General features: G+C 49.7%; 1 protein-coding gene across 2 annotated transcripts in view; it reads right to left on the bottom strand.

Moving 5' to 3' along the window:
• The window catches only part of VASH2 (vasohibin 2), a 37,987-nt gene extending 25,051 nt beyond the window's left edge, over positions 1-12,936 (bottom strand). The window contains exons 1-3 of one of the 2 annotated variants that reach the window (XM_065058429.1): positions 12,378-12,936; positions 7,196-7,284; positions 4,838-4,894 (exon numbers count right to left, since the gene is read on the bottom strand). In XM_065058429.1, coding sequence (XP_064914501.1) covers positions 4,838-4,894; positions 7,196-7,284; positions 12,378-12,680 — 449 coding nt within the window. In that variant the 5' untranslated portion in view covers positions 12,681-12,936. Of the gene's footprint in view, positions 1-4,837; positions 4,895-7,195; positions 7,285-10,679; positions 10,794-12,377 lie in introns of those variants that run through there. The other variant, XM_065058431.1, reaches the window with a different exon arrangement.
• Between the last annotated feature and the right edge of the window lie 4,068 nt (positions 12,937-17,004).

Here is a 17,004-nt window from a genome sequence, read left to right as displayed (position 1 = left end):
ATGGTCCAGACACTTGCTTATTTGCCCTAGCATTTTTCCTGAAACAGCAGGTAAACTCAAGTAGTTCCTCGACTTATCTTTTCCCTACTTTTTTTTTCTTTTTTTAAAGACTGGTGTCTTTGCCTTCGCCAGTTTACAACAAGAAACCTCCCCATATCCTCCAATGGTTTGTAGGTTAGTTGTCAGTTCTCAAAGAGAGTACCCAGCTCTTCCGAAAACAACTCACTACAAGTGCTCTTTGACTTGTCCCTTGTTCTTTCACTCTGGAATTCTTACCATGCTGTCTCAGATATTAATTGTGACCATAGATGCTGCACCACTAAACTTGTGAATTAATATTTAAGGAAGGGGGAAAGGACTAAAAAGCAGCACCAAGCAGGGTTTATTTCCAGGTTTTTAACTTTTTCCAGTTATCAGAACAGACCCCACACATATGATACTCTTAAAGCAGTACTTTTCCATCTCATATCACAGTTAGCTGGGAACTAGCCCAAAGCCACTCTCTCCACAGACCCCAGTGAGCATGGGGGCTGCCCAACTCTTCCAGTAACTTGAGGGAGACAGCTACAAGTCAAAAAGAAGCATCCTGCAGCTTCCCTCTTTGTGGCATTTACAGCACTGTCTGCCAGGCAGGGCTCTATTCCAGACCACAGTGAACAATTCCGACTCTAACAAACAGGCTGCATGCTCCTTCCTTGAGACCTAGTCCTTGACAAATAGCGATATTTCCTTGTAAGTTAACACAAATTTCTTTCAATGTTTTCGGAATCCCACCTGGATTATCCCCCTTGCTTTCTGCACTAAAAGAAGGCCCACAGAGGAGATGGGTTTGCATCTTTTAGATTATTTCTGTCTAACGTGGCGGTGACTGCAGTCATCTCAGGGGAAATATTAACTCCTTTTGCTCTCAGATTTTTATCCAGGACACCCAATCTCAAATACAGGTTAGGAAAAGCTTCAAACTTTCAGCATGCATGAAACTGGAGGATTTCACCAGCTGGTACCCATCATGCTGGAGTCACTTCAGAGATGACCATGCTTAGGAGGAGAGGTTGCCCATTACCTTCACCAGGAAGACTCCTACAGACTTCAGTAAAATTTGTATTAGTGAAATGCTCCAGCACGTTTTCCACAAAGTTTTCCTTTCCCCAGCCCCTGTACTTGCAAGAGGTCCACAAAATTTCCCTCTCCCAACTTCTTCTAAGGCTCCTGACAGTTTCCCAACGAAGCCAAAAGAAAAGTGAAAGGCATCAACAGGAGTAAAAGGAGATAAAACAGCAGAGCAGCCACTGCTCTCGTGAATCTTCTCAAAACCAGTTTGTTTCAATGCCAAAAGCACTTATACCACATGCTGAACATAGCACCATATCTGTAACATTCTCCCTTTGTGCAAGAGAGAAGCAGATGTTCAAATGCCTTCTGCAGTCTATTGTCTGGAAATGGTATGAGCCCATTTTTCTTTACAGCCCCATCACGGTTCCTTAATAACATGGTGTGTTGAAACAGTATTATTTTCCATCCCCTCCCTTTGCTGTTATTTGGTTGCACCGTTCCCACGTGACTGCTTCTATCACACTCTTTTATGGCCATTGATTACTCATTATATCTGCAGTCACTGAGTGTCTCTCCATCTTCACAGAACAGCTTCTGAGCTGTAATTTCTCAAAGCCCCCAGGACCTACCCAAACATCAGTTTTTGCTTCAGTCATAGGTCCCGCTGATCAGCTGCCACTTAACTGGAGGAAAGAGAACAATATCTCACCTATCTACAACCTCTCCAGATACTCTGTGGGTGACAAGGCTGTCTGTTCCTCATTGTGGCTCACATCTGCATCCTAGAATAGAAGCTTGCAGAAAGCTTATGGCTCCTTGTAAAGCCAGTAATAAAAGTTTGTTGGCATTGAAGTCACAGTTACACATATTACTAGATATTCAGAAATCCATTTTTGTTCTAAAGCTTTTACGTGATCTAAGCTTGGAAGTTTAGAAGAATGGCTATTTCAGCTAAAAGTACCGTTTTTTCAATCAGACCAGTTGTACTGGCAGAAGCTGTAAGATAGGCTTTGCCATCATACTGCTGCATGGGAAAAGGAAAACCAGCCATATAGGTGTCTGAAACACTCGTACCTTGTGCATACTCACATCACATGTGTACTATGGATCAGTGGAGCTGCACGCCATAGGATGCCCTGTAGCTGCCCAGTACAAAAGGGTACTTGACGAAGCCTGTGTGACGAACAATGCCCTGCACGAGGATACCTGTATACCCTACTAGCAAACACTCCTATAGTGGATGTAGTTACACCTGTAAATCTGGATTTTGTGCTAGTACAGCAAGCCCCAGCAAGGTAAGATGAATTTTCAGACACGGTTTGACAGTACAACAGGAACATCACGCACAATTTGCAGGATCACGGCTCTCCCACCCGAATCACACAGCTACACCAACAGAAATCTAACATTTTCAAAAGTGTTAGCTGCAGTCTAGACAAATCCACAGGGTGTCTGGCAGTCTAGATCCAAGTTGATAGCTAACAGTCGTCTTTTCTTAAGAGAGACTGTAAATCCTGAATTATAGCAAACGTGTATAGCTAAGCATTTTTATTTTCTCATACATCACACCGATGCTGACAGTAAATCTCCATAATATCTAGTCCTTCCTCTGTAATAGAAAAACTCATTAATATGCCCCAGCTGCTTTGGGACACTTTCACATAAATTTATGAATATTCAGTTTCCATCTAGTGCTCAGCTTCTTTGTGTCCAGCCACTGCTCTTTTGAAGAGAGGCTACCAAAGTTCTCATAATACTTTCATTAGCTTTGAGCCCTCATATTATGTTTAATATTGGTAAATCACAGCTCTGGGGACAGCCTCAATTTCCAAGAACCGGTGGCAACTGGAGGTGCTCAGCATCTTGCCTGATCAGCTTGCGAATACAAACTTAATCTCTCAGCAAGCGAGGCCATTCACACCACGGAAACTTGCTCAGAGCAGCAGTTGTCTCCTCAGCACAAGACACCTGTTGTCACCATGCCACAAGCAGATTTCTTGCAAAGTAGAACACACCTTCCAGTATAAAACTTGCAGGTGTGGGTGCTTTTTCAGCTCTGATGAAAACTCTTCCGGCAGCAGAAGAACAAATCGCCCAGGACAATGGCAAGAGAAGATAACTTCAGCTGGTATGAACAGCCATGTACCCCAGATGAAAGAAAGGAAAGCCTTTAGGGACACCTCAACATCACAGGGTGATCAATGAATTGTTCCCCTTCTCAAAATTGGAGAAACCAAGACAGGGCAAGCACTCAAGCCTTACTGCAGCAAGACAGGATCTGGGCAGCTAAGCGTGCTCCTGACAGCTTAGTACTCCTAGCACTCCCGTCCATCAGGTTAAGCAGCACAGCAGCACAGGTCTTAGGGCTTAGCACTGTGCAAGTCCAGCAAACACCAGGTGCAGGTAACTGTGCCTGTCAAGCTGGACGCAGCTGCCCCAAGCAGTTAGACCATTCCCAGGGGCACTCTCCTTAACTGTGCCACCACATACCAAGTCACTTACAGGAGCCCTAAGAGCAACTGGACAAGGAGAGAAGTCAGACATGATTCCTCAAGCAAACACTAAGGCAGGGTGAACAGAGGAAACAGCACCACTTTGGAGAGGATCCAAAGCCATGTGTGCATCTCCAGCTGTGAACAATATATTGGTTCCCTTCCAGGAAGTAGTATTGTCCTCATAAGCCAGGCTTTCATCCAGCCCCAGAGGACACCGACCTTTCAAGTGGTGAGCGCTGAGTACAATTCATTTTCATCCTCCACTTCCTCAGGAAAAAAAAGTAATGGGACAAATCTAAAAACAAGTGACCAGCCTGAAAATTGGTTCAAACTTCTGTAAACTCATCTATCATTCAAGGCACAAGACTTCTTCTAAACTAGTTCCACTAGTGTAGTGAACACGACACAGAGGAAGAAAGTGGGAAGAATTGCTGTCAGCGAGATGAAAACCTGAAACACCAAGCTGGGATGGGAACTGGAATTTACAGTGATAGACCATTAGATTAATGACAGACAGCTCGGGAGAGCTAGAGACAGGCTTGTCTACAGGAGTAATTATATTCTGCCCATTTAAATTTCACCCTAAAATAAAAGCATAATGTTACCAACACCACTCCCCACCCTAATTTGCTAATTTACTGGGTCCAGTTAAAGAGCTATCCCTAAGTATGATGCAGTTCTTACATGCAAGGGATCCCAGCTCTCTGTTGTCAGGGTTCCTGAGCACACGTTTGTACTTGTATTGTACAACTCATTGCCAACCAGCACATGAGTTCACCACAGGGAAGGAATGGCAAGATAAGCAGCAATGGGACGAACAAGGCCATGACTTAAATGGTCCATTGTGATCCTCCTCCAGGGGAAAGGACTGTGCCTGAGACAACATCAAAATTCCCACAACATTTTCCACAGTTGATCTCTTCCTACCATCAAAGGGCATTACAGCACAACCAGAATATCAGCACTTATATATAGTTTCCACAAAAACAGCCCAGCCCTCCCAACACCAACAAGTGAGAAACGAGAGTTTTCCCAAGCCTGTGCATTCAGCCTTGGTCTGCAGCTACGCAGGCTGCTGAGCAAGACCAGCCCTTCCACTTGCTGGCCCTTGATGCCACCTGACATCAAGCTGGGACCCTTCTTGCGAAGGAGTTTTGACCTTGCCAGAGCAGCCGTGGCACAGGGGAAACAGCCCTCCCATGCCGTGGTGCCACAGTGCTTCGTGCCAGCTGATCACCTTGGGCATTTCAGTGGGAGGAGGACACTAGACCGCTGCCAGAGACACTTACCCACTTAGAGGTCTGGTTTTTCTAATCTCGAAGAACTGTGTTCCTGTGTGATTGTATCTGAAATTTGTCTGGTGAAGGAAAGTAACATCAACAGTCAAACAACAAAATAACAATGCTTAAAAGGTGAATTTCAGTTCTGATTTCCTGTTTAAACACAAAACAAGTAGTAGAAACACTAACTCTCAGAGGTGAAACCCTGGCATATGAAATAAAGCAATTTTTTCACTTGTCTTTTTATATGACATTAACTGGCATTAAGTGGAGAGTCAAGCAAAGAGGCTGGTTGTGTAAAACAACACTTGAACTTTTCATTTGAGGGTTCTTAATTCTCTTTTCCTCCAGGTCCCAATCACTATTAGGTTACAAGTTTGAAAAAAAAAAAGTCTCCCATTTGGGCAAGAGAAAGCTGTTATAGTCCACCCAAACCAATCAACGTCATTTATGGTTTGAAATAAGTTATTTCCTTTGTAAGTTTTTAACTCAGCCACAGAGCTCATATACGACCTGTACACCAAGAGCTCAGCAGGTGCATCCATTTACATCAAGGGAATATAAATCATTCTCTAAAAAATGCAATGCACTTGAAATGGAAACAACCAGCTAAGTGCAATTCAAGAACATTACTTAACCCTGTGAGCACAGGAGAAAAGTTCATCGCCAAGGATGTCAGCAGACAAGTCACCCATGGACCAAACCTCAGCAGCACTGGCCTAGGAGTGCAAGAGACCACATAGCAGCAGCATCACTAAAAGCAGCCTGTTCCCTGCTCCTTGACTGCAGTAATGCAGTATATCAGACCAGGAAACCCATCTGTCCAGTAAAAACAAACAAAAAAATCCCAGCAACAACAACAACAAGAGATATCACACCACACGCTTATTTTTGCTAGGTTGTTTTTCTCACTGAATCTGTTCCCCCAGCCACAAGAACATTCACACCAGCAAAATTATGGTGGTGATACCAGGGCAGAAACAAGTGACCCCATGGAGGCAAAGGGTACCTTGTGAGGCATAAACAGCACAGCTGCTGGCTGTATAACCACGGTCTAAATAAAAACTCCAGCTCACACCAGGATGCTCTGAACTGACCTCAATTAGAGTTCAGAGTTCTCCAGAAATGAAACTTTGCTTCCCTCCTGCCTTCAAAACCTAATTCATGAGGCCCTTTCAGAGTGCTCTCAACAAAGCCTCTCAGAGGAAGCCCAGATCCTGTTCCCCAACACACTTTGATGCTTTTTCTGAACACAGACCCAAACCCTGTGCCTCAGGCCTGCTCCTGCTACACAGCAGTGCACAGGATTTCAAGACCTCTGGAGGTGGAGGGGGGAAATTTTTGGAGCTCCGCATGACATGGCCTCCTCTCCAACACGAGCCCACTGAGGAGCAAGCCTCTCGTGCCGGACAAGTGGCCAACACAGGGCAGAGAAATGCGCCATCCCCCTGCAGAGCAGGCTGGCCCCAGCCTCCCTCCCCACAGCAGCGGCTGCTGCTCAAACCCCCACTGCCGCCTTGATCCCAGCCCCTGCTCCCCAGCAGGCTATCGCGCCTGCTATTTTTGGATGCTCTTCCAGCTGCCACCCATATCCTTTCTTAATCCTTACCAGGCCTTTGCATTCATTCCTCATCCCTGCCGCTTCCCCACACACACACAAAAAGAGTGATTTTATAAAAAAGGAAAACAGAGAGAAGAACAGCATCTGGGCCAGCAATCATCTCATCTAACATCTGTCAGCAATGGAAATGGTCAGGTATTACACATGGGGAAGGGATGGGGAGGCTGGATAAACACACACATCTCTGATGAACCCCCCAAGTGAGGTGGGACATCTAGAAGGGGCGATTCCTTTGGTCAGTGTCTGTGCCACAGGCAAGTCTGCCCACTTCAGGGTCAGGAGAGCTGCTTGTGCCCCTCACCCTAATGACAAGTATCCCTGGTAAGCTGAGCATGCAGGCAGCCCTCAGGGCGCCCATAGGCGCTGCCAGAGCAGAGGGAGAAAGGGTTTGCCACAACATTGGCTCTCCCTGAGTCACTTCAGGATGAGATGCCTCATTATGTCTCCAGGCATCATGATCTGATCACAATATCCTCATAAAACAACCTCAAAATAAGCAATTCTACTCCCACCAACGTCACTTCAGTTAAATTCTTCAGTATCATTTAACGTTAATTACACCTCTCAGAGGACTGCTGCGACAAGCTCAGCGCTGCAGATTCTATCACAAGTCCTCAGAGGCGTCCTTTCACCCCCCAATGATCCCAAGCCCTTGTGACCAGCTAGTGCTTCAGTAAACCCCCAGTTAATTCATGCTGGCCACAAGCCAGCCTTCTCTCTGGAGACCACATGCTGGAGAAGGATACTGCAGCATCTTCATGTAGGTCTGTATTGCCTGGAGCCATTCCGGGATCGACATGGAGAGCTTGTAGTTTGGTACCGGTGGCACTGAGGGCTGGACACACAGAAAAGATAAAGAGGTTAGACAGTTACCGCTCCCTGCAGAGTGGATAAGTGATTTACTCCGGCAGCAGCATGCGCTTAGCGCAACACAAAGCGGCAGCACAGATGGCTAACACGCCACGTGAACTCAAGCACTGGGCGAAGTCATCCCACCCAAAACGGGCTGCCCAAGCACCAGAGCCAGCCAGTCCCTGCCAGTGCTGGGAGGCCAGGGCAGGCCCCCACCATGGCAGGCTGCTCGCCCCAGCTACCACCATCCCCCAAACACTGCCCTGTGTGAGCAGGCAGTCCAGGGCAGAAGGCCAATGCTCCCCATTTTTCCCCTCTAGCTCAGGGCAGTTTGGACAAGGAGAGTCCCAGCACTGGCTCTGCTGTCCTCCCTCCCCCAAAAAGCCCTTTCAAGTCTAATTTTTGGTTTCCTCTACCATGAGAGAAAGATAAAAGGAGACAAGGACCCCAAGCTGTGTAACTTCCCATCTGCTGCATACCAGCAGCACACTTGCTGGGTAAGGAGCAAGTGATACCTGGAAGACCACCTGGGACCCAGATATTTAATGATATTAAGAAACTTAAAGATATAGACTGGCACCGTAATGGGATTTTTCCAAAATCTCATAAGACATCTGCTTGTGCCTAAGCACTTTAAGAAGCTGGGTCCTCAATCCATATTTAATCCCCACAGCTACATGGCTCATGAGCCTGTAACCATGCAGGAAAGGGGCAGAGCCAGCCTTGTCCCATGTCCCGTTATTTATGGGTGAGACTGCAAAATACAGGGTCAGCATGTGTTAAAACAGGCAGTGTGACCAAAAAAGTTAGTCCAGTTCTCACAAACATAATCGAGGAAACAGTTTATTTAAATATTAATGCAGACCCCAATTCAGGAACCAGCAGCCACGATGAAAGGCGCAGAGGAAAGTGTGCAGCACCTGTGGGCCCATGACATTGGCGGAATAGTTTGAAGATTATAAAGTAAAAAATGACTGCTCTAAAGACACTTCAAGTCAGCAATTACAGATAAGAAAAGCAAGTTGAGGTGGTAAGGGTCACCTCTGCCCCACTGACTTTCCTCTCCAGTTCCCACCTCCACTATGACAGAGGGATTGCATGTTTGCTTTCAGAGAGCAAGCACCACGTGTAAATAGTTACTACAGTAGAAAAGTAAATATGCCTTTGAGAAGGAAAAAAACCCAAAATAGAGACTCCTACGTTACTGGCACACAGAAATGTATTTTAAGTGGCAAGGAGACAGATGGCCAGGCCTCCAGCACGCTGCCGCCATCCCCAGCACCTCATGGGAGACAACTGCGTGCAGACTGGTTGTCTCTCTGAACAAGCGAGAGTTACGAGCAAGGTTCATTAACGCTTCTTAATCACAATTTCCACACCTAGCCTGTTCATTAGAGGCATTTTTTTGGTTTCACAAGTTCTTTCTGCCCCCAGCCCCTTTGGTCTGTAGGAGTTATTCACCCATTCCTCCTGAACTCCACACAACAGACGGGGCTGGAGTTTCAGGAGCAGCAAGCAGCTGAAAAAGGGAATTAAGGCAGGCTGGTCAAACCCTTCCAGTTGGAGTAATTCCTGCTCTGATATAAACACTGGGAAGAAACTCTATGTGCCTGCACAGCACATACACAACATGCCACACCAAGGCAATGGCAGTCCCAGACAGCAACAGGCCTGACTGCTGCAGAGCAGCTGGGGCGACAGCACCCGTTTCCCAGCCCTCCATGCCCTCACCGAGCATCCCATAGGGGCTGCAAGAGTGTGAGGGATGCAGCCCTTGCTGTAACCCACAGTGGTCACACTCGTCATGGGGGTCAGCTTTGGACCTCCAGGCAAGGTGTTTCACCATCGCCAAGGCGGAGAATGATCATGTCAGACATCGGGAAATGCTCAAGTAAAGAAAGTAGGGTTTTCCCAGTGGCTGACCCATATCCCAAAACCTGTCCTTTAAAGTTACCTCGGCAAGCCTGCCGAGCCAGGAGGCCCAAGCCCCTCAAGATCTCAGGCAACAAAGGAGAAGCAGCCATCGGTCTTTCCCAGGCAGGAAGGTGCCCTGCTCTCCTCAGCCCAGCGCTGGGCAGGCAGTACTCTGCACCACGCTGCCAGGCAGCGGAGAGCCACCCGCCGCTCCCACCCCCTCCAAACAATACCCCTTTTCTGACCGAAAATTCCTGCCCTGGCTAGAAGAGGATCAGTCTTGGGCACCCAGCCAGCACAGAGCAGAAGGCAGGGAGGCACAATATCACACACGGAGTAAAGTGGGATGTTGTTGCAGTTGGGGCTGCAGCCCTCCAGCTACCGCTGCACGTCCCAGTGCAGCAGCCAGCCAAGGTTTGTAGCAGGATGCCAGAGCCTCTGAGAGGAAATGCAGACACAGCACTACAGACCAGGAATTCATAAGGTGAGTGAAATTCAGAGACCAGGCAGATGAAAGGACCTTGACCCAGTATCAGTATTTCCAAGCAGCTGCAGCACAAGACCCTGTGGCAGAGCTGGTGACCATCACCCCACGGCTGGAAACGCTGTAGTTTCAATTAACCACAGACATCCTGTGTCAAACTCTTCCAGCCTGACTCCACTGTGTCTCATTTAATGACCAGAAAGCTATTTTCTGTGAGCTCACCCTACACTGATACTTAGGGTGGATAAAGATGGCAGGCTAAAGCCCTCAAAGCTGGTGAGAGGTTTAATTCATTAAGATCTGCAGGTATCTCCAAGATCACAGGCCACATAAAGGACTGCACAGCCCTTCCAAACTGGGAGCCTGCACCCTTCTCAGAGCTCAAGACAAAAGTCAGAGGTGGGGAGTGCAACGAAGGGACCCTCTCAGGTTCCAAAACTGCCTCCGTTGCAGACAAGCCAGCTTTTTGTGAGGCCTCTTTCTCTCAGGAGAGATGCACCCCTGCAGTTTGCATTTGTTCCAGTAAGGACAGCCTTGCTGATACAGTAAGAAGCTACTTACCGCCCTGTGCATATGATCACTGAGGCTAATACCAAGATGATTAGAGCAATGAAGTGGAGCTTCTTGGGAAGGGGATGAAAACTCTCTCCCATCACTAGGGATTAAGAACAGATCAGATGCAAAAATGGAGCAGTTGCACACACTACTTGCTCAGCCTCTGTCAACTACCAATACAAGTGGATTACAAGCCATGCTCTCACAGGCACAAGTTCCTCTCATAGCTCCAGATGTGCATCACTTGGTCTTTTGCAGGGTGCCACATACCCAGCAGCACAAGCTAAATAAAGAAGCTGTACCATTATTTAAGGAACAACTCTCACCTGACGTTCCTACTCTGACCCAGAAATTAACATCACAATTTCAGCAACCCACCACCATTTTGTAGCAAACAAACCTGCTTCTACCCTTCATTTGCTCACCTGAGCTCTGTTGGCATTAGTAAGGACCAGGTATCCCTCAAACTATGCTGTGAACCCAGAGGTCCCAGGCTTAGCCAGCAAGAGAAACAAGGCCCTTCTGCCCTTGAAGAAGTTAATCACTGCAACAGGGAGTCTGCTGGTGGACAGTGCCAGAGGAACTCAGTACAACTCTTTTACAGCACCCTCCACCAATCAGGAACCAGTAGCTAACAGTGAATTATTTACCCAAGGAGATTTCAAAACATTTTTCCTCCTATCCAGCTTCAGTACATGCAATGGAGAGTCAACCTTGTGCTTCAACACTGAGGAAGAAACCACGGTCAATATCCTCCAGGGCACTCCGGTGGGCAGCATGCCTCTCACCAGATGCTTCATCAGCAACTACGGGTATCACCAGGAAAATCACATGCTTTAGAGCTGGGAGAAGGAAATCGAGTCCAGTATGAGTTTTGCCACACTGTAATACCAAGCAGATCTGCAGGCTGTTTATGCGAGTGTAAACTGGTCATGCTGCTGAAATTAGTTCTGCCCTCTCCTTGCCCCTTCATTTCTACCTCAAGTGCTTGTGCAAGTAGGAGACGAACTACACTAGGGAACCACAAACAGACTCAGCAAAACCAGATTATTCTTTAGCTGAACCTGTTCCCCCTTCCAAACAAAGGCTGGTGCCAGCATGAGGGAAGCGGAGGAACAGAGAGAACAGAGATGGCCACTTTTGCACTTACGCTGAACTAAACATTGCAGAAGAAAGATGAAAGGCCTTTTCCACTGCTGTCTTATTTAACAAGTGCCTTCATAAGACAGCCCTACTCAATATATTTTCAAATTCTCTGTGCACAGAATTTTTCCTCGCTACTCCACGTAAAGAACAAGCATAGATATCACTGACAACCTGGACCGTGACAACGCCAGCCCAACCAGCAGGCAAAGGGGTATGAATCAACAGCGACTTCAGCGGTCAGCTCAGACTAATGCTGCTTGTTGGGAGGACTGAGTCAAGCTCAAAGTCTGCCAAAGCCGACAGTGTTAAAGACATTGTGATCAGTAATGAAGCGTGGTGCTGAGAAGCCTTGGAACATCAGCAGACAACAACATTTTGTTTGCTGGCTAGAGGAAAAAGAAAAGATTCGGGTCAGCCAGAACTGTTTGGAGCTTGTACCAAGGAACGTACAAGACAAAAGCGTTTGGAATCTTTCCATGTACGGGAAATGAAATGTCTGAGTTTTAAATCCATTATTAGATTTCAGGAGCAAAGCTGTGTTTTTGGAAATGCCTGTCTTCCAAAGAGCTGAGCAAAATGTTCTTTAAATTGCAACAAAGCACTTCATTCAGTCCCTGAAGATATCTTTTAATTTTCGTTTTCCCACTTTTTCCTCCCCAAGATTAAGGAAAAAAAAAAAAAAAAAAACCACAAACGTTATTCCCACGTTTCCCAAGACACCAATTCCAGCTCCTAAGCATCCCGCGGCACACACTCCCGTACCCCGTTTCATGCGTTTTAGAGCTCCAGCTTTCCTCCTGCTGCCCCTCGCAGCGGGCAGGGGCCGAGAGCATCCCCAAGGGCTGAGGCGCGACACCCTCCTGCCCAGCCCTTGTGTCCCCGACACCCACAAAACTCGGCAGCCGCAGAACGTCTGGCTTGGGGCTTGGCCCCTCTCTTTTTAAGGGGGCTTCGGGGAAACGGGGGCTTCTCCTTACCCGAGCCAGGCGGACGGCGCTCCGGATGGCCGCGGCCACGGCGCCGCCGTCGGGGTGCACCCGCTCCACGTGCCCCCACATCCGCTCCCAGGTCTGCCCGTCCATGGGGAAGCCGCTCTTGTTCACCAGGAACAGCGACCCGCCGTCCCGCTGCTCCTCCTCCTCCGAGCCGCCGCCGCTGCCGCCGCTGCCGCCGCCCGCCGCCGCCCGCGGCTGGGCGCTCCGCGACCGGCCCCCCGCCTTGCCGACCGCCGCACGGCGGGTGCTCCCAGGGCCGCCGCCGCCCGCCGCCGCGCCCGTCATGGCCCCGCGGCCATTCCCGAGCCTGGGGACGCTGCGGGGACCGCTGCCAGGAGGTGCTGCGCGGTCTTGCTGCTGCCCGGACCTTCTTTATATATAAATATATATATATATATAATATATATACGTGTGTGTGTACTACGTGCATGCAAAGGATGCTGAGCGCGGGGCCGGCCCTTCCCTAGCGGCGGGCGCCCGCTCGTCCCGGGCGCCCCAGCCCGGCCCCGGCCCCAGCCCCTGCCCCGCTCGGGGCGCGCCCCGCGCCGCGCTCCATGCCGCCGCGTTACCACGCTACCGGCCACCCGCCCGCCCTCGGCGCGTTCCTATTGGTGTCCGCAACAAAGAGGGGCGGGGTTCGGGGCGCGGGACGAGCCGTGACTGGCGGAGGCGCAGACAGGAGGCGCCCCCTGCCGGGCGACCCGGGTCACCGTAGCCAGGCGGAGCGGGCTGAGCCTTGTTCTCCGGGAGTTGTCGGGCGTGGGGCCGTGCCGGGCCGGGCCGGGCCCGGCCGTGCCGTGCGTCCCGGTCCCCGCTGCTTAGGGGGCCCTTGAAAATCAAACCCTTCATTGAGGAGAGCTGGGCTGCTCCCTTCTTCCTAACGGAGCTGGAAAATTCATTGTTAACTGATGTTAAACTAATAGGCAGCGAGATCCCATCTTGAACACAAAGGCATCAGGGCTTTTCTGTCCGGTGGGCAAAGGAGTGTTCTAGAGCTGGGGGAGTCTCACCCTTGGCCACGGAGGGCTTAGGGGCTGGTGCTCGCCTCCCAGGGGAATAGTTCCTGGTCAAGCAGTGGGAGCATTGCGTGCCTAGCTCTCACGTAGGAGAGAGGGGACACACTGTGGCCTTTGAGTGTTTTGCAGCCGCACAGACTGGCACAGGGCCAGATGAGTGGTCGATGACTCGGGGTGTCTCACACTGCACTACAAACAGCAGCCATGTCCTGCCGCGATGCCCTGCAGCAGTCAGAGGTACCTACCTCATGCATGGGTCTGCACACACTGCAACATCAGCGTCTGGTCCTCTGCCTGTGCCTGGTGTGATTGAGTTGTGGATGAGAGCAACGGGGAAGCCATCTCCCCCCCGGGGCTTTGCCGAGCCATGTCAGTGTCCTTGCAGCACCTCACAGGCAGACAACTGCCTGGCTGCTGCTGCCCTCTCCACCACTCAGCTCAGTTCCCTGGTGCTTATTTCCATGCTCTTTATATCAAGCACAACAGTGTCAACCTAATGCAATGCCTAGTAGAGGTGACTCCTCATCAGAAAGAAATGACAGTCTGAAAATGGTGTTCCCATCCCCTGCCCATGCACTCAGATACCGCCGCCACTCTGCTCTCCCCTGCTCCCAGCCAGGCTGGGCGCATACCTGTGCATCTCCTCAGCAGCTGCAAGTACTGACTTTCATCTCTTGCCATAAATAAATCTTTGCAGTGCCTTAATCAGCTTCCTGAAGGCTCTGGGGAACCATGGGTGTATGTTGAGTCTCTAATCGCTCTCCACAGGAGTTGACATCTCTGTGAGTCCTTCCTACCAGTAATCTTCCCTGTCGCATCCTGGCCGCATGGTGTACTTGAATCTCATCAGGAGGTTTAACATAAAGGAAGCCCGAGAAAGGCTGTACCATCAGCTATAGCAAACCAAGAGCTTCAGCTTACACAGCTTGCGCACTGTCGGCTTTCAGCCTAGGAGACTTTGGCCTAGGGAGCTCCCCTAGCTGCACATGGGGGCTCTGTGTAAATGGTGCCACAATCGGGGAGAGAAGGAAAGGGGCCAGAGTGGGTTTAGAGCTGCTGTGAAGACTTCACCCTCTTTGCTATGTCCTGTGTTTCTCTAATGACCAAGCAAACACTGTAACTGGAAGGCAAATGAGCCCCCATGAGTGCCAGGGGCGATCTGCACTACCCCGCTGGGTTTTGGAGCAGGATCCCACGGGAAGCGCAGTCTCTTTCTCCTTCTGGAGCACAGATGAGGTTGCACATGAAGTGAGCTCCAGATGCGAGCTGATGAAGCACAGAGACCCGGAGAGGCTGCAGATGGCTGCAGCCATGGAGGTGAAGGCTCTCAAGGAGCAGAGGGAGGCTCAGGCAAGGCAGCGCAAGGAAGCAGAGGCCGAGAAAGTCTCCAAGTTTGCTGGAGCAGAGCCAGGGGAAAGCTTGAAAATCATTCTGACCTGGATCTTAGGCCTAATGGGACTGTGCAGGTGGTGACAGGCACAGACAGGTGACGAGCAGCCCAGGGGCACACTGCATGTGATGTAGCCTAGAGTACTGGGATTGCGCAGCAGAAAGTCATCACCCAGGATGCTGATACACAGGCTGGCAATTGCGTATGTCCCAGAGCCTTGTTCGCTGTTGGAACAGGCAGCTGTGGCGGGGCTGCCACAGCCTTGCTCAGTGCTGCTTCACTGCCCACAGCAGGCAGGAACCCTCAGGTCATGCTGTCCCACACCCACCCACATCTTAGACACCCGAAAGGTGTGTGTGTGATGCTACATTCTTTGCGGCTCAAAGCCTTCTGCATCCACCATGCCAGGCGTGCTCCGTGCCAGAGTGAAGGACTCACCCTGGCCAGACAAGTAAGAGGCCCATGTGGCAAGGTTGGGACATCACAGTCCTCTCCATAGCAGCCCTTTGCATCACCCAGACCCCTTCTGATCAGGATTGAAAGAAAAAAAATCTTACCAGCTCCTCCTTGATGCTCAGGGTGAAGAGTGACAAGTTCAACTCCCAGAGGCCAGTCAGTGCGTCCAAGGCCAGCTGTGGCTGGGCAGAAGTTAGCTGAGGTCCTGAAGCTAGCAGCAACTTTGAAACATCAGCCTAAGGGGCTAAAAGCAGAGTCCCAAGGTTCCTAGAGCTAAGGGAAAGCCTTAATTACCCTCTTACCAGCTACAAATTAGGAGTAAAAACAACAGGATGCTGCCTTGGTTTAGCCCAACCACCCCGCCCTGGTGTTAGTTATGAACAGACATTCAAGATGAGTAGGAGCAGGGTGGGATATACAGTGTGTTCCCCTGCATCCCCTCAGCATCCAATTGCTTTCACCTTCTGGGACCACATAGTTTTGATGTAACTTTCAGCAGAGCTGCCTTGTTCCTCGCTCTGTCCACAACGTTTCCCCTCGCACCTCGGCTGCTGCTCACCCTCTGCTCCACAGTGCCAGAGCCTTTCAAGTTTGAAATCCGCTCACTTTGCATGGAGGTGGCTTTCTAAAGCCAGCTCAGAATAGCACCTCGAACCTACAGGTTTATTCCTAATCCAGAGCTGGTTGCTACCACAGCTGCTTTCTGGGTCAAAGGAACTAATTTGTTCGTAAAATCATATAAGAGGGTCTTAACCTTCATTATTTCCAGTTGTAGACTAACTTGAAAGCAGTATTCAAAAGACCCTGCAGTGCAATTACACAACTAACTGCGGGAAAATTAATGGTTCTTAATCGTACCATGGCAGCAAGATGACACAGCATCGGCACTTTTTTTTTGAGAAGATTTATTCTCCACAGGTGTCACCTCTGCACCCGCCGCAAGGAGTCTCACTAGCCCCTTCCCGAGCAAGAATCTTGTTGCGCATAGCAAGGCGTTCAGCCCTGCCACATAGCGAACACTCACTGCCCTGTGATATTCCACATGCACAGAGATGGTTTATTTATTTGGGATTATTAGGGAAAATACTTCCTCTATTACCCATTGTTCCCAGGTAGCCCTTCTTGCTGGCTCAGTACAGGTGCCAGGAGTGAGCAGGACAAGGTTTCCCTGGTCCACAGCTCCAACCCTGAGACAGGGTTGGGACCTGCTGGCTTTGCTGGTGAGTGCACCACCAGTGTGACGAGTGCCTCTAAGGTCTCATGCACTCTTGCCTTCCACCAGATAGCTGCAAATTGGTGGCAACATGATAGATCTGGACCTTTGCTGTTATCCGAGTTGGCAAAAGTGGATGCTAAGTGCTCCACACTCAGTGAAGGTTCCTATACCAGCAATGAGCATATGAGAGGTAGATTGGTTACTGGTGGAGCAGGGATTATGTCCAGTATCCCCAGCTGGCAGCAGCCAGTGCAAAAGCCTGAAGCCTGGGTACCCTCCACGTATCCGTGGCTTGGGTGCACTCCTCTGCTAAAGCCAGGCCAAGTGATCTTCATGGCCTTTTCTGAACTTCGGAACCACTGTATGCCCAGAGAAGCAGCAGCAGCAGTCTGAAATGGTTAATCCTACAAAGGTGCTCCAGCTTTGCAGAAGGGAAGGTAGAAAAGACAAGCGGAAACACTTTGCCTGCCATAAGCGAATTGCGTTATTGCTATGCAAACAGCCCATTTCCTGAAAAGATCACAGTGACCT

The sequence above is a fragment of the Columba livia genome, chromosome 3, assembly GCF_036013475.1.
Source record: "Columba livia isolate bColLiv1 breed racing homer chromosome 3, bColLiv1.pat.W.v2, whole genome shotgun sequence".
Taxonomy (NCBI): domain Eukaryota; kingdom Metazoa; phylum Chordata; class Aves; order Columbiformes; family Columbidae; genus Columba; species Columba livia.
The sequence above is the reverse complement of the archived record's forward strand: the minus strand, read 5'-3'. Positions and strand labels throughout refer to the sequence as shown.